The sequence below is a fragment of the Antechinus flavipes genome, chromosome 6, assembly GCF_016432865.1.
Source record: "Antechinus flavipes isolate AdamAnt ecotype Samford, QLD, Australia chromosome 6, AdamAnt_v2, whole genome shotgun sequence".
In the NCBI taxonomy this organism is placed as follows: domain Eukaryota; kingdom Metazoa; phylum Chordata; class Mammalia; order Dasyuromorphia; family Dasyuridae; genus Antechinus; species Antechinus flavipes.
In genome coordinates, this window is record NC_067403.1 from 221231290 (window position 1) to 221256824 (window position 25535).

The window sequence follows — 25535 nt, forward strand, 5'->3', positions numbered from 1 at the left end:
TCTCTGAGTCTGCTTCCTCCTCTATAAAATGAGGTTAATAATAGCACGGGTCACAATAGGGTTGTTAAGAGAGCCAAATAGGATAGTGCATCTACCTATTTTACAAACCTTTAAGCACTAGGTGAAAGCTGTTATTATAACTAAATGGTATTTGAGGGTAGCATAGGGTGGGAAAGAATTCAGTGCTGGTAGACTTTAAAAAAAATCTCTGCTAAGGATTCTCAAATATGGTTCCAGTATCAGGGATATAACCATCCATTAATTCTTTTTTTTTTTTTTTTTTAGTCAGTTAGGGCTAAGTGTCACACAGCCAGGAATTGTTAAGTGTCTGAGATCAGATTTGAACTGGGGTCCTCGGGATTTCAGGGTTGGTGCTCCATCCACTTCAGCAACTAGCTGACCCTCAACCTTTAACTCTTAATCCCCCCATTAACCCAATAGGTGGAGGAGTATTAACTCATCCCAACTGGTAAACTGTACAAAGCAGTATTTCTAATTGACTAGAAGCCATCTGAAATTATCTTATTTGAACTAATAGAGAATAAAGTAGGCAGCGGTGAGAAAATGGTGAATACAGACATTGGAAAAGGAAAGTATAATCCTAATAACAAAAATTAAATTAAGCATTATGTCATTTAATTGATTAAGCTTGTTCCTGAAGAAGAGATAGGAAAATGCAGCTCTGTGTCTTCTGCAGAGAACATAAAACACGGCACATGCGCGGACTCAACTGATGTTTTCCGCAAGTGCAGGTCTGGCCATGTCACCCTTATATTTGACTCCCGTGTCTCCATTTTGCCAGCGGGAAAAAATTAAATGTCCTCTATTTGGCATTCAAAGCCCTACATAACTTGGCTCTCTCCTATCTTTGTAGTCTTCTTATATCTTACTCTTTCGACAGCCTTGTCATGCTGGACTCCTGACTGTTCCGCAAACAAGATACTCCATCTGTTGGTTCCAGGAATTTAACAACAACAACAATTTGTCCTTCAAACTTGCTCTCCCTATTCCACTCTGATTACTGATCTCTCTAAATTCCTCAGCCTCGGTCTATGCTTTAGCCGTACATTAATTTGATGGATTAACTTGGCAAAATTGCTTTTTTTTTTTCATTCTTTATTACAAGAGGTATCTTCCTGGGTGAAGTAAATTAGAAAATGAAGGTAATGTGAAAATAAAAGTGATTAAAATTTAAAAAAAAATAAAAATAAGCACACTTCCAAAGAAAATTAAAAAAACAACTAAAATTATACTGTAAACATTCTCCCAGAATGAATTCAAAATCATGGGTAGAACCCATTTGACAATGATCCCATTTCTGTTTTGTAAAAGGGAAGGTTGCAACACCATGTGGGGGAAGTACATCGTGCTTGAGAGTGCTGTTAAAAATAAAACTAAGGAACTAAGTGAAAGACTTAGTAGCACTTGGATTCCATCCAAATTGGCAGCCCCAGTCTTGCTATTCTTGATAAACAGTGGTTCCAGCTCATGCTTATTTTAAGAAATTTCAAGTTTTCATCTTTGATGGAAAAAATCCTTTTGATTCTCTCTCAGATCACAACTTCAGGACAGTCTTTTCTTTGCTTTTTCTGTTCATCTCTGTTGCTATTGTTATATTTTTCTTTTTAGATATTGCATTGTATAGTGAAAAGAATTCTAGGCTGGAAATTAAAATTAACATTCATAACCCCAGCTCTAGCACCAGTACAACTTGGGGGAGGGAAGACATTCCACTTTTACCTCTTGTGTCTCAGGTTCAATGAAGACTCTTCCATTCTTTGTTCTCCAATCTTAGAAATTCCTAGGGCTGGGATAGACCTTTGAGATCACCTACAGTTCCTCATTTTATATACATAAGGAAATAATACCCAGCAGGCAAAAGGAATTTGCCCAAGGTCATACAGGTAAACAGGAAGAGATGTAGATTTTGAATCCAGGTCCTCTGATTCCAAAGCAGCCTCCCAGTTAGCAAGATATATGTGTGTGTGTATATGTGTATGTGTGTGTGTGTGTGTGTGTGTGTGTGTGTGTGAAAATATATACATATGTATATATGTTATATACGTACATAAATATGTATATATGAGTATATATTTATATTTATATCAGATTTAATTTCTATTAAATATTTATTTAGGCCTAAAAGTAATTCACTGAGGCAGGGAGATGGAGTAGATAAAGCACTGGCCTTGGAATCAGGTTTAAATCTCACCTCTTAACATCTGCCAAGTATATATCTCTGTGCATGGTGTTTAAACTCTTTGAGACGTTAGGACTTTTTTGCTAAATCAAAAAAATGATCAGTATCCTTGTTGGCTCTGGGTAGCTCTAACACTGATGGAATAACCTTGGTTTATTCAGTGAAGAGCTAATTCCATGCACATGTTTAATCTCTATTGGATTACTTGCTGGCTAATGATGGGAGGAGATGGAAAAGGATGGAGAAAAGCTATTTTTGCATGTATTTTGAAAAATAAAAAGTTATTATTATAAAAAAAGTTAATACCATATTTTAAGAAAGCTCACATGTGAAACAGCATATATCATGACTCTAGTAGTATAATTCAATTTAAGAATATTTGAAATATCTTAAGGATAGGAAACACAGGAAAAATCCCCAATGTTAAGGAATAAAAGGGAATCGTTAATTTAGTTGTGTTGCCTTTTAAAACTATCTACTCTGTTGTTTAAAATACTTTCAGATTACTTTTTTGAAAATTATTGTATTAACCTAAAACATCTTTGGCACTATTTTATTAAAATGTGTCTCTTCTTGATCCTCTAATTCCCATTCAAGAAAGAAGAAACACATTTCTGAGTACAAGTAATAAGAGTTTAACATAAACTAGGTTAGGACTGATACTCAGAATAGAAACTTTTTTAAAGTTATAAAACCCTCATGGGTGCCATGAAATCAACTATTGATGGAAGCTGGGATTAATCCAAATTAACCCAAATCTATAATCTTTGGTTTAATAGGGTCTTTAACTGACATACACCTTTGAAATTTGCAAAGCACTTCACGTATGGTCTCATTTGAAGCTCTTCACAAAACTAATGAGATAAGTTTTATAAATGTTTCTCTTCCAGTTTCTCCCCCCCTCCATTTTTGTGAAATAATGAGTTCCTATCCTATAAACTAGAATTTGGGGGTTTATCAAATACTAGATTAATATAGTCATTCATTATTGTATTGTGTGTATCTAACCTATCTCACTGAGCCACCACTCTATTTGTTATTCAGCACCAAATGGTTTTGATGACCTCTGTTCTATAATAAAGTTTTAGGTCTGGTATGGCTAGGCTACATTCCTTTATAATTTATTCATTAATTCCCTTGATATTATTGACTATTTGTTCTTCCCCATGAATTTTATTATTATTTTTCTAGTTCTATAAAATAATATTTTGGTAGTTTGATTGGTATGGCACTGAACAAGTAGACCAATTTAGGTAGAATTATCATTTTTATTATATTAGCCTACTCATGAGCAATGGATATTTTTTCCACTTTTTTATATCTGATTTTTTTTTGTATGAGAAGTGTTTTGTAATTGTGTTCATGTAGTTCCTGGGTTTGTCTTGTCGGGTAGACACCCAAAAACTTTATTTTGTCTATTTTTAAATAGGATTTCTCTTTCTATTTCTTGCTGCTGGGTTTTGCCACTAATGCGTCGAAATGCTAATGACTTTAGTGGGCTTATTTTTATATCCTACAACTTTGCTAAAGCTGTTGTTTCAAGTAGTTTTTTGGATGATTTTCTAGAATTTTCTAAGACTATCATCATATCATGTGCAAAGAGTGGAGGTTTATTTTCTGATTGCCTGTTCTATTTCCTTTAATTACTTTTTTCTTTTCTTATTGTTAAAGTCAACATTTCTAGTACAATATTGAATAATAATGATGATAATGGGCAACCTTGTTTCACCCCTGATCTCATTGAGAATGCAAATACTTCTAAATAATGATTCTAAACAAATTGTAAAGCAGCAGAATTCACAAAAAAGATGGGAGTAAAATAATTTTCCAGATCATGACAACTTAGAAGGAAGGTCTATTGCACAAGGGTGAGAAAGGAGAGCACTCTAGCACAGATGAAGCTCCAGGAAATCAGGACCTGGGCCTCAGGATCTGCAGTTTGCAGATCTGTCAGCCTAGATCTCAATAAAATGACCAGAAAGCACATCAGAAGGAAATTCACAGAGGTCTCTTTTCTGGCACCAGAAGCAAGACTCTGTTGCATTGCTTATACTTGTATCTAGGTCATAATCCTGGGTCTTAGTCCTAGTGTGAGGAAGAACACTAGCACAGCAAAACTTACAAACACAGGAAAACAAGTTCCCTGATCACATTTCCAGGGCTGAAAAGAGTGCTTGTGGTCACTCACAAACCAGTGCACAGTACAGGAGATTTAGCAATTACACCTCTCCCTAGATCATACCATCTTGGAAGAGCCAAAAGCTTACAGATCCCCAAAATTACCTCTAACAACAAGTGAACAAAACACCCAAAGCTCGGACATGGTCTCCTCCGCTTGGAAAGTAGATCCCACTTTAGCATAGATGCTATATTTCAAGAAATTATCAAGGAAAACTGTCCTAATTTTCTAGAACCAAAGAGAAAAATAGCAATTGAAAGAATCCACCAATCACTTCCTAAAAGAAATCCTAAAATGAAAATTCCCATGAATATTATAGATAAATTTCAGACTTCCAGATTAAGGAAAAAAAACCTAAGAAAAAAAAATCAAATATTGTGGAGTCACAGTTAGGATAGCAAAAGATTTAGCAGTTTCTACATTAAAGGATCAGGGGAATTAGGATATGGTGTTCTGGAGTGAAAAAGAGCTAGAATAACAGCCAAGAATTATCTGTCCTGTAAAACTAAGTATAATTCTTCAGGGGAAAAAATAGACATTCAATAAAATCGATTTTCAAAAATTCCTAATTAAAAAAACACAGAACTTAATTGAAAATTTGACTTTCAAATGCAAGACTCAAGAGAAGCATAAAAAATAAATAGGAAAGAAAAATCCTAGGTGGTTTAATAAGATTAAACTATTTATATTCCTATATGGGAAAACTGTATTTATAACTTTTGAAACCTTCTCATTATTATGGCAGTGAGGAGTATACACAGACAGAAAGCAAAAGTGTGAGTTGAATGTGATACTCTGATTATCTCAAAAAAATAAATTAAGGGATGAGAGAATAATACACTAAAAAAAGAGGAAAGGGAGAAGTTGAATGGGATGAATTATCCAACATGAAAGGTATTTTATAGTGTAAGGGGAAAGTGGGGAAGTGGGCAGGGAACCTTACTTTCATTGTATTGCTCCAAAGAAGGAATAATATACACACTCATTTGAGTATAAAAATCTATATTATTATCCAGGAATGTAGGAAAGGAAGGAGTTAAGAGAAAGGGGAAATGAATTAATAGAAGGGAGGACAGTTTGGGGAGGTAAAGGCAAAATGCTTTTGAAAAATGGACAGGGGAAATAAGATGGAGTAAAAATACATAGTTGGTAATCATGACTATGAAAATTTTTTTACAAGTTTTTCTGCTAAAGATTTCATTTCTCAAATAGAAAAACGGAGTCTAATTTATAGAAATAAGACTCATTCCCCAAATGAAGAAAAACTGTAGTCGCATGAAAAAAACAATTCTCTCAATCACTATTGATAAGAGAAATTCAACTTAAAACAACTCTGAGCAACTGCCTCACACCTGTCAGATTGGCTAATATGATAGAAATGGAAAATGTCAAATGTTGGAAGGGATTGGGAAATTGAAACACTGATATATTTTTAGTGAAATTGTATACTGTTTCAACCATTCTGAAAAGCAATTGGGAATTCTTTCCAAAAGTCTATACTAAGCAATATCACTACCAGGTCTGTATCCCAACGATATAAAAAACAAAAGGAAAATTACATATGTGTACAAAAAGATTTATTGCCTCTCTTTTAGTGGTAGGAAAGAATTGAAATTGAGGGGATGCTCATTAACTGGGGAATAGCTGAATGAGTTGTTTTATATGATTGTAATAGAATATTATTTTGCTTTGGGTAATGATGAACAGGTTGCATTCAGAAAAACATGGAAAGACATATGAATTGATGGAAAGTGAAATAAACAGAATAATAAGAACGTTATACACAGTAATGGCAATATTTTATGATTATCTATGAATAACTTTGCTATTATCAGTAATAGAGTGATCCAAAATAATTTTGTAAGACTTATGATGAAATTTGTGTCTACCTTCAGAGAAGGAAGTAAACAGATAGATACTTTTTCTTTACTTTCTTTATTTTGGGAGATGAGGTGCTTTTTTTCTGTTTTTTTTTCACAGAATGACTTGCATGGAGATATGTTTTGTGTGATTATATGTGAACAATCTATGTTAAATTGCTTTCTTTCTCAATAGGGAGAAAAAGGGAAAGAATTTGTAATGCATAATTTGGGGCTGAATGCTAAAGTTGCTTTTACATATAATTGAAAAAAAGAAAACATTTAATAAGGGAAAAAAGATTTAGAGACAAGATTCAAACTTGGATTTTCTAACTCTAAACTCAATACTTTTTTGCTTTACTCATTCATTTAGCAGATGAATGGGTTGTTCCCATCCTCTGAACTTCTATTGGTCTGCTCCAGCCACAGTCAGACACACATTGTGATGTCATTTTGGTTCTCTTCCAGAATGAAGGTCAATAATCAATAACCATTTGACAACCACTTAGTTATCATTTATGTGTAAAATGGAATAGATCTCTTTATTATTACTCTTACGATGACTAGATCACCAGCAATTTCCTTCTTTTTTCAAAGCTTTTCAGGCAGCATTTCTAATCAGTCTGTGCAAAGGAATTAACCATGTCACTAAAGAAAAATGTCTTGCTAGGTGCATAAACGATAATAACAAGAACTAATATTTTTATAGCGCTTATTATGTGATATATACTATGCTAAGAACTTTTCAATCCTTATCTCATTTGATGCTCACAACAATCCTGGGAGTTATTATTATCCCCATTTCACAAATGAGGAAACTGAGACAAACAGGTTGGATTATTTGGGATCATACTGTAAGTGTCTAAGGAAGAATTTCAACTCAGGTCTTCCTAATTCCAGTCTCAGCTCTCTGTCCACTGCACTGCCTAATTTCAAAGATAGTTTGTCTTTGCAAAGACATTTCCATTTCTTAATCACATCCCAAGATTGACTTAAATGTTGTTGCTACCTTCAAGGATACCGATCTTCTATGGAAGGAGATCAAAATACAGAGATAAGTAAGGGAAACAGAGCAGGTGGGAAGGTACCATTTATTATTCAGTAGTTAGTGTTACTTCATTTCCTATGTCATAAGGAGGAAGAGAGATTATTTAAAAAAAATTAAAATGCAACAAGTTTAAAAGAAAATACATGATATTATACTTCAATACTTCAAAATTCAAATGAATCGGTGATTTTAGTGATAAAGAGTTATCTCAATAAATATAACAACTCTTCTATGCCCACCTATCTTGAAGGACTTTTGCTGATGTCCTCCTGGCAGGGCATCCTCACCTTGTCGTAATAAACATGCACGATATTACTAAAGAGTAAATGATTTTTGCAGCCACAGTTTTCCTGGAGTTCTGGAAGAGGAGAAGAGCTGTATTGACCTACGACTGGGACCTTATTGACTGGGAAGAGGAGGAGGTAAGTCGTAATGGAATGAGCAATTTTTTGTTACTATGTCATATAGACTTAGAAAAGAGTCACAATAATAATGTAGGTGATAATCTGAACCCAGGTTGAGTTTCACCAGGAACTGTCCTGGTCAGTGTATCCACTTGAAATGAGAGAGAAAGTAAGCACCAGAGAGAAGGTCCTGAAAAAACGATCACACCCTAGGGAGGAAGATCACTTTGAAGAGGAAGTATACCCTGTTGATATCTGGGACTGAAGCCCTATTACCCCACATAATTCTCTGATATCCCAGAAAAAGGATGGAAATGATCTTAGACTATTATCTTGGAGACTGTTCAAGCTTATGATCTCATATTTTGCATTAATACAGATATTTCTAAAGAAATTAGTAATGAGTACGATGATGCCATTAATGTCTATTCGGTGACCATCTCTTCCAGTTAGCAAGTGGGTGAGCTACATTAACTGAAATCATAGGTCACCATTATTTATTATCATAATTATCATATGGCATATTTGCAAGTATATTTGAAGATGGAATAATATAATGTATTTGATGTATTTTTCCAGTTTTATCTTTACTTATGAAAAGTTTTTACAAATGAAAATTTGTTTGATTGCTTGGAGACTTTTCAGAGATAGATGATATAATCTATAGCAGGACTTCTTAAACTTTTCCTCTTTGCAGTCCCTTTTCACCTGAGAAATTTTTACATGACCCCAGATATATAGATGTGCAGATCAAACTGTGCAGATCAAAGTGATAATAAATCATAATTTTGTGATCCTCACATTCAGTTATACAACTCCATATTGGGATTATGACCCATGGTTTGAGAAACTTTCATCTATAGAATATTGGAGCTTAGAGTCAGTTATACCTGAGTTGAAATTCTAATTGCACATTGATTAGCTATGTGACCCTGACCAAGTCACTTCACAACTCTTAGTTTGTGCATATATAAAATGGGGATAATAATGATATTACTTTAGAGGCTTGATGTATCAAATGAGACACAAAATACAAATACGTAAAGCACTATCACAATCTTACAGTTATATAAATGTTAACACTTTTTATTATTATTATTGTTGAGAAAAAACAGTTGACTCCTCTTGTCAAGTTGTAGGTGTTTTATTTTTAAATAGACAAAACTCTTGACTTGTTCTTCAAGGTGGCTTTTATGAAAATATTTATAAAGTTCATGACTTGTTCTCATATTTGTCATCTCTCTCCTAGGAAAATGTTCGCCCCCAGTTTGAAAGAAAGTATGCCCAGGTGGAAAGAGTGAATCCCATCACAGGAAAACCTGAACCTTATCAGCCCTTCATGGATAAACTCCTTCGGCTTATGATCTCCATATTAGGAATATTCTTAATGGTAGAGTAATGTCAGAACATTAGCATTCGTTGTTTTGTTTTGTTTTTGTTTTTGTTCCTGTTTTTTTGCAAATGAAATGTTCCAAAGGAGAAAGAATTCTAGAACCAAGAAGAATTGTTATATTTCTGTGAGAACCTGTTGTGAGATTGTGAATGTTTTATTGAATCATCTTCAGATATACATTGGGTTACTGGGGGATTAGTAAGGGCGGAGTGGGCAGAATAGAGACTTAAAAGTCATAGAATTATTCTGAGGATAGGACTTTTGAAGCTTGAAACCAAGAACTCTTTAGGTCCTAAAGAGTGGTTCTCAAAATTTTGTTCTCAGTATTGTTAAAAAAAACTATCAAGGATCTGTTCGAAGAGCTTTTGTTTACATGGGTTATATTTATAGCTATTTACTACATTAAAAATAAAAAATAATTTTGAATTTGTAGACCCTCTGAAAGGGTTTCAGAGATCCCAACAATTCTTTGGACTACACTTTGAGGACCACTGCTTTAGGGACTTTCACTGTTAGAAAAATGGAAAATCCTTAAAATACACTATCTCTGTTAATAATCTGTACCTGGTATTACTCTACAATCTGTAGTGATTTGAACAAAGAATGTCCTTCACTATGATTCATTTTAAAAAATGAAAAACCTTCTGTGTGCAAAGCAAAAGTGAAAGAGCTTCCACTTACTGCAATGTAAGCTCTTCAAAAATAGATTTTGTTCTCTGTGGTTGATTCCCCAGAGCCTAGTTAAGTGCCCGTCACATGGTTATCCTTCGTTCTCAAAGAGTCCCCATATCACATCACTATGTCAGAGCTGAGTTAGAGAGTGTCCAACTGTGGCTGATCGGACCAATACGAGCTCAGAATGCTCTGCCACAGGTCTGACACAAGTAGTTCCTATGAACATTTGGGGTGGCTGCTCTTATTCTGCATTTCCTTTGGGCTAATTCAGTCCTGCTTTTCTCCTAGAGCCCAGCACCTTCTCTGATGAGGGCACACTATGCTGAGCGGTCCTGTGCGCATTTAGAGTTAGGTTAGAGTCGGAACAGGACTCTAACCCTAACCTTAACCCTATCTAACCCTAACCCGACTCTAACAAGTCTCCCAGGACATATTAGGCACTTACTGAACGCCTTCTACTAGAACTGGCATATCGAGCCTTTTTTGTATCATGAATACTTTGGCAGTCTGATGAAGACTATGGATTCTCAGATTAATGCTTTTAAATATATAAAATAAAATAGTAAAGGAAAGTTTTAATGTTGAAATACATTTGAGCAGTAATTGCAATATTAGATGGTTCTCTGTTGAAATTGAATGAAAATTATTCATTGTTTTTCTAAAAATTTCCATATGGTTCAGTTTAACTACAAAGTTTTTAATTATTACAGTATTACAAGGAGATAAGAATTGAGTTAATTGTGTCTCTTTCCTGGGGAGCCTGGGTGCTTGGCGTGTGAGGCACAATAAGCTTGGCAGGGATTTCATGTTCTTGTCTCTCCCAATCCAGATTTCTTTGGTGCTCACCACGGTCTTTGCTGTTGTGGTTTATCGTCTTGTGGCCATGGAGCGCTTTGCATCTTTCAAGTGGTATTTTGTCAAAAAATACTGGCAGTTTGCCACATCAGGAACTGGAGTCTGCATCAATTTCGTGATCATCATGTTTCTGAATGTTGTAAGTATTCGAGATTTTTTCCCTGTCTAGAGGAGACAAAAATTGCCATAACTTATCTTCACTTCTATTTTATTCACATGGAAGCTGGAACAGAAGCACACAGTAATGCAAGCCAATCAAACCTTGCTAGATCTGAAGTCAGGAAGTTCTGAATTCAGATCCAGCCTTGGATACTTACTCACTATGTGAGCCTGATCTAAATGCCCTGCCTCTATTTTCTCATTTGTAAAATGAGAAGTACAACACAACCTACTTCCCATGATTGTTGTGAGGATAAAATGATACGATGCTTATGAAGCACTTTGCAGACCTTAAAGAGCAATATAAATGATAGTTAACTGATATTATTAGAAATATTATTATTTCTAATTCTATTATTCTATATACATTCTATATATATTCTATATATTCACATTCTATATATACTAATTCTATAATTCTATTATATTATTATTATAATGATAAATCATTATCATTCATTTTCCCTATTTCAGATCTCTTTGTACATCAATTTTCTCATGTGTTAAAAATGGGGCATGGTTGCCTCTTAGGTCCTTCAGACTGAGTGCCAGGCTCCTGAGATGTTCTTGGATTCTGTAAACTTGCTGAATAAATAATCCTGCGTGCTCTTCTGCTTACTTGCTATGTGACCTTGGCTAAGTCCTTTAACCCCTGTGAATGTCAGATTTCTCATTTGTAAACTTTGTATTTATCATGTCAACTCTATAACTTGTATGAGGAACAAAAATAACATATGTATAATTCATGAACGGCCTATAAATAGAAGTTGTTGGTATTATTGTCAGCTCTAAACAGATATCCCTTCTTTCTTAATAGAATTAGAATCTAGCAAATCATAGATGAGTCCCACAGAAAACTGAATAATTGCTAAGTATATAAATAATGCAAAAAATTAAGTATACCAAATGAAATGATATGGAAAAAGCATTTTGCAACATTTTAAAATGATTTAAATGCTAGCCATTATGATGGTGATAATTAACATATTATAGCATAGTGAGAATTGGATCATAATAGAACTGGAAAGCTTGAAAGGGGGAAAAAGAGAAGAGTAATATTTACTAACCATCACAAACTTCAACCATTCAACACATTGTTAATAATAAACACATCAATAATAGATACTAATTAAACACTTATTTTGTGCCATGACTCAAGATACAGGAAATTAGACCAAAACAATCCCTACTCTCAGGGAGCTTACATTTAACTAAGTGGCACTTAAAAAGGAAGGAGGGAAATTACATCCCATTAAATCAGTATAATTTGAGAGAAAATTACTATATTAGGACAGTCCTAATTTCTTATATTCTCTTTTATGACCCTTATTAAAAATATATTTGTGAAATTGCAATTTATTAGAAAAAATATAGTATGTTGACATTACAGTAAAAGTATACCTATTTGTAATTTTTTTTTAAATGAAAAACATAGGAAATGAAGAATCATGGGCTGAAGAAAAATTGCAATTTCTTAGAAAATTTTGGGAATTTTAGTCTGTTATAACACTTGTTCTTAGCTAGGTTGGAGGTTTGGAAAAAAAATGGGGATTTGAATTCAGGAGACCTATGTTGGAAATTCTATTTCGATGTACAAGCACCATTGACAAATAATAGTCTCACTAAGTCTCATTTTCACAATTTATAAATGAAAATGTGTGTGTATGCATTTGTGTGTGTGTGTGTGTGTGTATGTGTGTGTGTGTGTGGAGGGATATGTTTATGTGTGAATATATCTCTGTATATGTGTATGGTAAGTATGATATTTGCATATATTCACATGTGTATGTATGTATAGGTATGTGTGTGTTGTATTTATATTTCACTTAACCTGTTTGCCTCAGTTTCCTCAAGTATAAAATGGGGATAATAATAATACCTTCCTCTCCGAGGATCAAATGATATGATATTGGCCAAAAGAACCAGCCTGACACTTAATTAGTACTATGTAATTCTAGCTACCGTTGTTATTATGTGCATAAGTATTTATGGATGCACATATGTGTGTGAATTCATGTGTGTATGAATACATGTGTACGGGTGCATTGTATACATGTATCTGTACATATACCTTCTATGTATCTAAATAGCATATGTGACCTAAAGTCAGGAAGACCTGAGTCTGTTTTATGTATGTGAAGAGTAACTCGCATTTCTACAATACTTTATACTTTGATAGGAGCCTCTGCTTAGGATCATAAATTTGAGATAATTGAATCAACCTCTCCATTGTATAAATGAACAAAACTAGTCCAGAGAAGCTAAGCTTCCATTCATTTACAGAGCTAGATTTGAACCCAAGTCCTCTGATATCTAATTTAGTATTCTTCATATCATCCCATGCTGGCTTTCTAGTAATGGCAATCACAGCTATTCTTTATGTAGCATCTTAAGGTTTGTTGTGTGTCATATATTTATGTGTCATATATTTATTATTTCATTTGATCCTTAAAACAATACTCAATGAGACTTTCTTAGGTGACTAGGAAATGCTTCCAGACATTCTGAATATCTAGTTGTGGGACATTTTTATTTAAAGTAACAACTTATTAGGTCACATGACTAATATGTTTTTGAGGTAGGATTTTTGACTCTCTGGGCATTATAGTAAAATGAAGTTTCAATGGTCTTAATGGGATATTTTAATAGGCACAATCTTTTGGCAGTCATTCATGGTTGGACCTCAGTTGATTTTTATAAACAGAAGATTATGAAAATATTATATCTAATAATAAGTATAATGATAATAGTCATTCTCTCTCTATAAAATCTATAATAATAATAATGTGTAGTCATTTGTATTTTCCAGAGGCTTATGTCTTACTAATGTATATACACACATATATACATACATATATATTCACACAATTTTAATTTCTTTTGATACCATTCATCAAAACTTTTCCCTTGTCTTTTCCTTCTTATATTATCCAAGCATCTTCTGCTCCTATCTCCTCCTCTATCCATGTGTGATGGCTCTTGTTACAAAAGCAAACTTCTCTGCATGAGAATTTCAACCCATCTTTTCTAACAAATTGTTTCCGGTATCATTCCCATTCTTTCATTTACCTTCATTTGCTCCCTATTTACTGACTGCTTTCCTATTGCCTACAAATGTACCCATGTCTTCACCATCCTCAAAACCCTCTATTGATTTATCCATCCCTCATAACTGTATCTCTCTTCCCTTTTGTAGTTCAACTTGTTGAGAAGACCATTTACAATATTTGCCATCCCTTCCTTTCTTTTCACTCTTTTAACTCTCTACAGTATGAGGTCTACTTTTGTCATTCAACCAAAATCGTTCTCTCTAAAACTGTTCATGATTTCTTAACTGTCAAATCTAATGACCCTTTTTTCTCCATCCTTATCATTCTTGACCTCTCTGCAACCTTTGACAGATTACATTCTTCTCCTTAATAGTCTCTTTTCTCTCAGTTTAGGAAGTCATTATCTTTCTCTCCAATCCTTCCCTGCTTTATGTCTTTTTGTTATTGTGAAAGGTCTCATTCCCCATAGCCAATAAGTTGCCAAAGCCTTTCAATTTCACTTTTGTAACATCTCTTCCATATACCCTTTTTTTCTCTGATTCTGTCACCATCCTGATCCTGACTCTCATCACTTGCTTCCTCTACTATAACAATAAGCTATTAGTTATTCTGTATAGCAGAGGTCTTTTCCTCACTCCAGTTCATCCTTCATGCTTTATAGTCAAGTACAAGTCATCCTATTGATTGCCTTCCCAATGGCTGAGGAAGAGCCTGGAGGGAGACTCTTGGGAAAATTTGGAACTCAAAGTTTTTCTAAAAATGATCATTAAAAAGGAAGAACAAAAAGAATGTGAGCTTCCTGAGAGTAGCGATTGTCTTAATTTTCTATTTATATCTACAGTATTTGCACCACAATGCTATGACAGTAAGTGTTTCATAAATGCTTCATTCATTTAAAAAAATAATAATAATGTACAGATCAGACCATCTTTACCTTCTCTACTCAAAACTTCAGTAGTTCCCTATCAAATCTAGGATCCAATATAAAATCCTTTCTTTGACTTTTAAAACCCTCCATAATCTGACTTCTTCTTTCCTTTCCATTCTTCTTATACCTTAAGTCGTTTCTTGAATAAGCCACTTCATTTCCCAACTCTGGACATTTTCACCAGCTATTCTTCTTGCCTGGATTTTTTTCTTTCTTTATCTCTGCTCCCTGACTTCCTTCAAATTCCAGCCAAAATTTCACTTCTATAGGAAGCTTTTCCTGATTTCCTTTCGTTCTAATACTCACCCTCTGTTAATTACTATCAAATTATCCTTTATTTGGGTTTTATGCCTAAATGTTAGCACATGGTTTCCCCCATTACACTGTGAGCTCCTTGAAAGTTGGGATTGTTTTTTGCCTTTCTCCATCTCTCTAGTACCTGAAAAATAGTAGGAATTTAATAAATGTCTCTTGACTGACTCCCTTGCTTATAGTAAAAGAATATAACAGAAAGAGCAGAGGGAAAATGCCTTTTAAAGTTGACCTAATATAGGGATCACAGCATTAAAAACTGTAAGGGATCTTTGAGGTTATATAATGCAAACACTTTGTTTTACAAAGAACAAAATCTCAGAGAACTTGAGGAACTTACCTAAGGTGATTCCGCTATGTAAATGTAATGTCAAAATTTCAACTCAGGTCTTCTGACTCTGAATCCCTTCTCTTTGATTCAGGAATTGTTAATGTAAGAATAACATGTAAACAACTAAGATTTGACCAATTTTTCAGATGAAAATCTTTAAAAAATTACTTTCTAAGAGAATGTTTTGTGCCTCAGTTTCTTCCTCTCTGAATGGATTGAACTCAATGTCAATCTAAGAGGAGGCTAATTCTAAGACTTATGTTGACACTTAAGACTGGTACCCACCTGGGAATAAGAGACCTAGGTTTGCTTGATATATATTGGATACATCAATACTATTTCAATATACTATTTCTCTTCCTAAGGATCTTTATTAAAAAGGATAGTTATATTTTGGGGCTCCCTTACTCCTACTTTCTAAAATGACAAACCATTATTAAGTACCAAACAATGGCTTTTGAAATGACTTTTAAAATTTCACAAAAAATGCACAACATTCTTGTAAAGCTCTAAGACTTGTAAGGCTGATGGCCTTCCTGCCAGCCCTGACATATCTCCCAACTAATTAACTGAACATTAAAGCTCATTAATGATGTTAAAGTTAGTATAAGTAAAAGCTTCTGCCCAGCTGCATTCATCCAAAAGATACTGTGCCATTTCGAAGGAAATTAAAAACAGCTAAACTAAATGTAATTTCTCTCTCTTTACAGGTGTAGGATTCAATAGATATTTAACCATTATGTTGATTTAATTACAAAGAATGCTTGAGGTTTGAGGAGCCAGAATACATTGAGCTCAGAATGAATCTGAAAGAACTCTTGGAGTCAGAGTTGTAAGGGGTCTTAGAAGAGTGGCTATCAGAATGGAGAGGTACCTTAGAATGGGGAATTTCAGTTGGAAGGAAGATCTCAGAGTTAAAAGAAGTGATAGAACAAAACAATGCTAGGGTTGGAAAGACTCTTAGAACCTAGAATATTAGAATTGAATCAAACCTTGCAACATCAAATGGCAGCTGGAAAAATATTGGAACAAAGAATGTAGAATATGAGAGCTTTGAGAGACCTTTGAAGATCAAATGTCACAGCTGGATAGGACATGATGAAGTACAACGTACAAAATTTGAGGAATAACATACCTTAGAACTTTGAATGTTAGTTCTGGGAGGAAAAGGAGTGCTTTGAGGGTGGCCCAGATGAGTAGATAAATCATGGAAGAACATTATCCTTGAGCTTTCCCCTGAGGATAACTCCACATCATATCCTGCTCACACCTGAGGTGGCAGGGCCCTGGAAATTATTTTGTGAGGTATATAATGTGTACTGAAAAAATAACAATCATGACTTTTATTGTGTACCCATTTGTGAGCCCTGGTTGGTAGAGAAGACAAATGTGTTCATTCATTTGTTTATTTTTGTAAAGAGACGGTTTAACTCTGTCAACCTGGATTCAGGTTTTACTTGTAACTTTGTAAGCACATGCAATTCCTTTAATATCTCAGTCTCTAAGCAATTTTCCAAGACAAATATTGCAAAAAAAGGCAACGAGCATTTACCAAGTATTTTCTATGTTTCATGAATTGCATTAAATACCATAAAAAGAAAGACAGACTTTGGTACAGGGAAGGAGTTGCCCAACCCCAAAGTCATTTCAATCATATTTTACCGTTCATAACTCCATTTGGAGTTTTCTTGGCAAAGAGACTGGAGTGGTTTGCCATGTTTTTTCTCTTCCTTACTTTAGAGATGAGGAAATTGAGGGAAACAGAGACAGTTGACTTTGTCACACATCTAGTAAGTGTCTGATGTCAAATTTGAATTCAGGTCTTCCTTACTTCAAAATGGATGCTTTTTGTACTATATATCCTTAAAAATATTCCCTTTTGTAACTAAAATTTTAGGTCTAGTCTCTACCTTTAATTTTTAGAAGATCTCTCACCAAACCAATGATAATAACAATAGCAACAAATATGTTGTCCCCCAACATATTTGAATTATCTACTTTTATATAGATGTTCCCTAAAACTTGAATTCCATTAGAATAACAGTGATTGTCAACTTGATAGTTAGCTATTAATTATGCATTAATATGGATAATCCATAGCTATTAATGGATCCATAAGTATCCATTATCCATACTAGAGGGGGCAAGAAATTGTTTTCTTAAAATAAGTGCCATTTACCTAGCACTTTAAAGTTAACAAAATGCTTTATATAACCTCCTTTAAGCCTCACTTATGTAGATACTGTGCATCATAAGAATTTGAAACTGCTTTTTCATTCATTCTTCGCTTGCATTTAAGAAATAGCACTGAAGATATTATTGAAGATTCACATGAATGGAAAAAGAGTGTATCAATCATGAACAAAAATAAGAAATATGAAATGGCACACTGAAGATCATAAAAGAACAATAGGAAGTTCTCCAACATAGTGGGTGAATCTTTTATTGGGGATTTATGGAAGAATCTCAGAATCATTCTCATTAAATCACAAGGTATCTCATCAGCTCAAAGGACTGACAAATGAATTAGTCCTGCATGAAAATAGGATGATAATATTATTTGGGGGAAATGACACAGTTTTCTCCAACTTCTCCCTGAAATGAAAACCATTGTTTTTAATACCAGTATTCTAATGGTGTTATTATATGATTACAAAGCATAGAAAATTCTATCTCAAAAGAATGAAAAGTGAATATTACTTAGAGGGCATTGGAAGAGCACATACATTGAGGAAAATAAAAATCATATGCCTCCCACCTCTTATATTAAAAAAAAATAGAAAGATGAATTAAGATATTTGATCTTGTCCTGAAAGATCCAATTGCTCAGTAGTAGTGATAAAAAAATTTACGTGGATGAATATAGTTCTACACAATATAAGGGGACAATTAAAAAAAAGAGAAAGAAATAAGCATATATTAAATGCATTCTATGTATGCTGTATTTTGTTTTTTGTAATTTTAGAAATATTATCTAAAATTTTAGAATTTTAGAATTTTGTCATTTAGAATATCAATAGGTCAGTAAGTTCACAGATGGAGACAGTGTGGTGAATGAAATAACTCTGGCCATGGGGTCAGAGAACCCAGTTTCCAAATATGCCTCTACTATTTACTATCTGTGTGAACCTGGAAAAGTAAATTAACTTCTTTGGACCTCAGTTTCTTCATCTGTAAAATTAAGTAAGATCTCTTTTAGATAAGATCCCTCCCCAAATCAATAATTAACAACAACAACAAGAAATTTTGTTATCCCCAAAAAAAGTTTGTATCTAAATGCAAATATAAAAAAAAATATATTGATAAGCTTTTCAAGGCTCAGATTTCAATTCATGTTTTCTCAGTTTGTGTGATTACATAGCATTTTTAAGGTTTTAATTTAGTTAAAAAACATAGATTACAGAATATTAAGATTGGTGAAAAGACATAACTTCTAGCTATAGGACAGCTCCCTCTCCCGTAGAGGAGGAAGAATTAAAGAAGGAATAAGGAGGAGAAGAAAGAGCATTCTAAGGCTGGAAAACACTCCCTCTCTGAACCTTCATTGAACTATTCATTTATTAAATAAAATATTTGTAAAGTGTTTAATGTAAAGTGCCTCATACATAGTATGCACTAGAAAACAAGGAGACCAAAAGCACCACCAAGGTGGGCAAATGTTCTCTTGGTTTATTTTTTCCAGCTCTTCAAATTACCTATTAAAACTATTCCAGTTTAGAAATTCAGTGTTATCCAAGTCTTCTAGGAATCGTGCTGTACATATTTTCTAAAATATATTTTCTCCAAAACTATTGAGAAAATAGTCTAGCAATTTAAACTTCTACTCTGTAATCTTGATTGCAAATGTTCAGACCCCATCGTTTAAATCTGTTTAGGACTTTTCTTTTTTCAATTACAAATCTGGCCATTCCCCCAGTGAATAGAATTCATGTTCTTACCCTACATTAATGGTTCTCTCTTTTAACTGCAGGTCTATGAAAAGGTGGCTTATTTCCTCACCAATTTAGGTAAGCACTCAGTTATTATTGCATTCACAATAAACTGGTGGTGTCGCTATAGTTGTTTTGTTTTGTTTTGTTTCCTATTACATTTTGATTTAATTATTTAACACAAAAAATCCACTTGCAGCCCTCCTTTAAGCATTGGTCACAGATCCTCAGTATCAGCTTTCTTTATTTCAATCAGGAAGGATGTTCAGGACCAGTTTGAGGTTAAAACTGATTAAACAAGATTAAAAAATTAAAAGAGAGATCCACTGGGAAAGGGGAATATTTATAATGGAGACTCAGGCAAGGAAAGCACTCCCTAAGTGCTTTCCGTGATCCATGATCTCTTTAGTTGCATCATGGGTCTTCCTGGTGACTTTATCATCTTGATCATTTTAGGTCTCATATTTCCTCACCACTAATAGATATCCCTGCAAACTGTAGATGCTTAAGTGTTGTAGCATCTTGCTTGCATTTTGTTTTCTTTCTCCTTTTTCTCCCTTTTGATCTGATTTTTCTTGTGTAGCATAATAAACATGTGTAGAAGAATTGCACATGTTTAGCATGTATTGGATTATTTGCCTTCTAAGGTGAGGGTAGGAAGGGAGAAAAAAATTTGGAACACGAGGTTTTGCAAGGGTAAATATTGAAAATTAGCTATGCGTGTGTTTTGAAAAGAAAAAGCTTTTTTTAAAAAAGCTATACTCCATGATCTAGGCATGAGTAACAAAGTATTAACAACCATGGATCTCTTATAGCCTTTTGAGATTCTTATTGTACTTTGAGGGGGTGGGAATAGATGAGAGACTGGAAAAAAGAAAACAGACCTCAAAGGTCCCTCTGACACCTGCACCAATTATTATTCACCCTCTCACTTTCTCTTTGTCTCTGTCTCTCTCTTTTTTCCCCCTTTTCTCTTTTCTCTCTTGTCTTTTCTTTTCCTCTCTTTTTTCTTCTCTCTCTCTCTGTCTGTCTCTCTCTCTCACTCTCACTCTCTCTCTCTCTCTCTCTCCACACACACACACACACACACACACACACACACATACATACATAGTACCTCTGATAAACTCTTAAAGATTCTAAATTATAAATCAGAGTATATCTGCCTTGGGGAAGGGGAGGAAAGAATAAACATTTATCTAGCATCTACTGGGTAAAGAGGCAGTGCTTGTTAGTGCTATGCAAATGTTATTTCATATGATCCTCACAACAATTCTGTGAGATAGGAAAGAGATAATACTGACTCAGTAGATGGGACTTTGGGCCTGGAGTAAGGAAAACTCAAGTTCAATTTAATGTTAGCTACTTCTGTGACCCTGGGCAAGTGACTTAATTTTATTTATGTTTCCCCAATCATAAAGTGGGGATAATAAAAACATATACTTTGTAGAGTGTTATAGAGGAAATATCTGTTAAAAAATAAAAAAAAAAACAAATAAACACACTTGACCTCAGTGCCTGATACATAGTGGATACCTGCATCGATTTGAGTTACTGGAAAGCCAGCACTTATCTCAGAGAATTATAATAAGGATCAAAAGAGATAAAATTTGTAAATATTAATTTAAGGAAAAAATACCTAGCATGGTGCCTGGGATATAGGAGGCACCAGATAAATATTTATATCCCAGAGGTGAAATTAGCTTAGGCTTGAAATGATCAAATTGTGAGTCAGTCAAAACTGGGAAACTCCTTAAACCAAGATTATTATTCTGTACAGAGTTAACCTTAGGGGGTGGTAGGGGAGATTTGAATAACCCTTCCAGATTTTATGGTTCTTGGCGATTCAGGAACTGAACTCTCCCCCCAAAAAAGATTGAACTTGATTTCTAAGACTCCGTGCACCCCAGAATGTCCAGGAACAGAAAAAACTCCTGCAATAACCATTGTTCCACCCAGTTTTGGTTAATTAACAATTTGATCATTCTAGACCTGTGCTAATTTCACCCCGGATTGGTTTCACCAGCTAACATTCAATTTAGGAATTTTTGGTAAATTGAAGGAATTGTTTTATGGTTTTTTGGTCTAAAAATTTCTACTTTGTTTTTTCTTGAAATTAGAAAGGAAAAAGGAAACAAATCTTTGTTTGATTCACTTTTCTGAGATTTTGCTCTCTGGCAGAAGAGGCAATCTAACTCACTTTCTTATTCATTTGTCCCATATAATGGATTATAGAAACTCTTTTGCTTTTGATGAGGCTAATTTAATAACCATCATTGTTCTGTCATAAAGGACAGTATAATCTCACAATGAAATGCTTCTTGATGATTGGTTAAATGTTGTGAACCCAACATATCTTCTTTAAAGAATGGTTTATTGGATGGAAAATGCCATCTGCATGGGGAGAAAGAACTATAGAGACTAAATATGCATCAAAGTATAGCTTTTCACTTTTTTGTTTGTTTCTTTCTCATGGTTTTTTTTTTTTTTTTTTTCCTTTTTGGTCTCATTTTTCTTGCACAACATGATAAATATGGAAATATGTTTAAAAGAATTGCACATACTTTACCTATGTAGTATTGCTTGCTGTCTTAGGAGGAAGGTGAGGGAGGGATAGAGGAATTCAGAACATAAAGTCTTATAAAAAAAATAATGATAAAAACTATCTTTACATGTATTTGGAAAAATAAAACACTATTGAGAAAAAATAAAAATAAATAAATAAATAATGGTTTACTACTAATCCCACAATGGAAACGAGTCTGGATGTCCTGATAGAAATTCCTGATATGGATCAATAGCATTTTGAGGAGTTTTATGGGGTGGAAGAAGAGATCTTTTGATCAAGAATATAGTTGTTTTGCCTTTACCAAATCATGGGCATCTCCTGATTCCATGGACTATGAAAATCATAGTTCCCTGTGAAATTATGAAATTCTTTTTCCATGAAGCTCAGCTGTGTGGCAACCAGTACCACTAATGCATCCAACTATTCCTTTCCATTGTTTATTTTAAATAATTTGTATATCGTGTTCTTTGTTTTAAAAAAAAATTGAAAAATAAATTCCATCTGTTTCAGGGTAGGATGAGTCAGAAAACAAATGTAATCATCAGCCAGCTCTTAAAATTATTGAATCAAAAGTCTAGAGCTAAAATATCTTAAGATAACATCTACCTCCATCAAGTAAGGACAAAGAGTGCCAAAGAAGGGAAATAGTTTATTTACTTGCCTAAGGTCACAGGAAGAGTTAGTGACCCAGATATCAATAAAATTCAAGACACCTAACTTCCTAAAAGCATGACACTATTTTTCTTTAGATTTTTAAAAGATATTTTACTAGTGCTTATATGTATAATATACATTTGCAAATACATATATACATTGTACATGATGTATATGCATGTTGAAGTATAGATTACATAACAGATATATCTGTATGATGTGTGTGTATATTCATGCATATACAAATCTATATATAAACACATACATATACATGTGTATGCACACTTATTTATACATGTGTATGCACACTTATTTATACATGTATTTATCATGTATGCATGAATTTATGAGAATGTATATATTTTTATTTGTAAGTTTCATTAATATATTCATAAGTAAAATCAAATACTTGTTTGTGTGTGTGTGTGTGTATGAGCTCAGATTATCCTGACTCTTAGCCCATCACTCTATCCACTGTTCCACTTAGATATCCTGTAGAACTACCAGTAATGAAAATCCAGCACTGTCTAGGACATCTACTTAGCAAATTATAATCTTAAGGAGTTACCTGAGCAAGAGATATAAAGAGAAATTCCATTTAAAATAATTGTTGATAGTATAAAACATTTGGCAGTCTACCTGCCAAGGCAAAGAAAGGAACTTTATGAACACAATTACAAAATGCTTTCCACATAAATAAAGTCAGATTTAATCTCTTGGGAAAATATCAAGTGCTCATGGGTAGGCCAAGCTAATATAATAAAAATGACAATACTACCTAAATTAATCTGCTTACTCATTGCCATAACCAATCAGATTCCCAAGAAATTACTTCACAGAACTAGAAAAAATAATAACAAAATTCATCTGGAAGAACAAAAGGTCAAGAATTTTAAGAGAATTAATGAAACAAAATGCAAATGAAGGTATCCTAGTCGTACCAGACCTAAACCTATTTATAAAACATTGGTCATCAAAGCCATTTGGCTAAGAAATAGAGTAGTTGATCAGTGGAACAGGTTAGACTTGCAGGACAAAATAGTCAATGACTATAGTAATAGACTCAGCTTTTGGGATAAGAACTCACTATTTGGCAATAACTTCTGGGAAAATTGGAAATTAGTATGGCAGAAATTAGGCATTGACCCATACCTAACACCCTGTATCAAGATAAGATCAAAATGGGTTCATGATTTAGACATAAAGAGTAATATTATAATCAAATTGGAAGAACAAAGGATAGTTTACCTCTCATATCTGTGGAGAAGAACGGAATTTATGGCCAAAGAAGAACTTGAATACATCATTGAATGCAAAATGTATAATTTTTACTAAGTTAAAAAGGTTTTGTACAAACAAAACCCAGTGCAGACAAGATTAGAAGGGAAGCAATAAAATGAGGGAAATTTTTCCATTCAAGAGTTCTGATAAAGGTCTCATTTCTAAAATATATAGAGAATTAACTCAAATTTATAAGAATTCAAGCTATTCTCCAATTGATAAATGGTCAAAACATATGAACAAACAATTTTCAGAAAAATAAATTAAAACCATTTCTAGTTATATAAAAAGGTGCTCTAAATCATTATTGATCAGAGAAATGCAAATTAAGACAATTCTGACCTCTAGAAGAAAAAAATTTTCTCCTTTGAATTGAGTGACCTCAAATACTGTAGAACCATAGCTCACAGTAATGTTTCTTGAGTCAAGGAGTACAAAACTCATATATCAAATTTGTAATTAATGATGTGAAAATAATATAAGGAATAGTTAAGATATATGCAATTCACCAAAGAGGAAATTTGTTATGGTGGTATTGTCATTCATTTGTTTTTCAGTTGTATCCAACTCAACCCATTTGGGGTTTTCTTAGCAAAGATGCTAGAATCATTTCCTTTTCTAGCTCATTTTCAGATGAGGAAACTGAGAAGCAGAGTCAGAGATTAAGTGACTGATCCATGGTCCCACAGCTAGTAAGTGTCTGAAACCATATCTGATCTCAGGAAGAAAAATCTTCCTCATTCCAGACCTGACACTCTATCCCTGGACCATTTAGCTGTCCCCATCTATTATTATAGTGGCCAACAAATGTTGGATTTTTAAAATTGGTATGTCATGGCTTCTTTTAAATAATAATCTTCATTAACTAAATGTTAAGCTTAGTATTATCTTAAAGTACTGTAAATGTCAATGCCCTGGTTGTTCTACTCTAGTTATTAAGTTCTCTTTCATTTCTGCTATCCAATTTAACAAATATTTATTTATTAAACTACTACTATGAGCTCAGTGTACAGCAAGGAAGATAAAACAACCCTAAACCGCACCCTAAAGAACTTGAGTCTCATAATAATTAATAGTCTATATTTCTGTGATTGGTTGTTCTTCATCTTCCCATAACACTGATACTTATAGTATTTGATAGTATAGGAAGAAAGGAGATTGAAACTTTCCAAAAAAAAGAGAATCTGGAAAACATATAAGACCTTAATTTTTTTGTTTAGTTGAAGTTTTGAAAAGGAGAGCAATAGTAGGATGGTAGCCTGTGTTCCTGTAAAGGGTGGTTGATAAATATTAAACTATAAAATCATTTTCTGGCTTCATTAATGCTAGAATTTTTTCAGATAAGAGCCATCAAACTAAGTTAAATGTTATTCTCTTAAGGAAAATGTAGCAAAGGAGCTTTCTGTTCTTCCCTGTAGCCCCTTACATTGTCTTGGCTTTCTTTTGAAGCATCTTGTTTTTATGGTCTATTGACAATTGCTGAAGCAATTTGGGGAACAAGAACATTGAGGCCTTCAAGTATTATCTTTAAATCTTTGAAAGATTATCATCTGAAAAAGATTAGAAGTATTTTGCTGCATGGTTGGAACAGTGATTAGAAATGACCAGAGTTTCGAAGGAAACACAAATAAACAGGACAGCTTTGAAAATAACATATTGAGTTAAAAATATATATATATTTTTATACATTTTAAAAGCAAAGACTATGT

General features: G+C 33.6%; 1 protein-coding gene across 5 annotated transcripts in view; it reads left to right on the forward strand.

Annotated features, from left to right (window-relative positions):
- The window catches only part of ANO3 (anoctamin 3), a 375533-nt gene that overhangs the window by 314018 nt on the left and 35980 nt on the right, over positions 1-25535 (forward strand). For all 5 annotated transcript variants that reach the window (XM_051967103.1, XM_051967101.1, XM_051967102.1 and 2 more), the window contains 4 exons: positions 7626-7708; positions 8940-9080; positions 10588-10752; positions 19364-19400. In XM_051967103.1, the coding sequence (XP_051823063.1) occupies positions 7626-7708; positions 8940-9080; positions 10588-10752; positions 19364-19400 (426 nt within the window). The remainder of the gene's footprint in view (positions 1-7625; positions 7709-8939; positions 9081-10587; positions 10753-19363; positions 19401-25535) is intronic.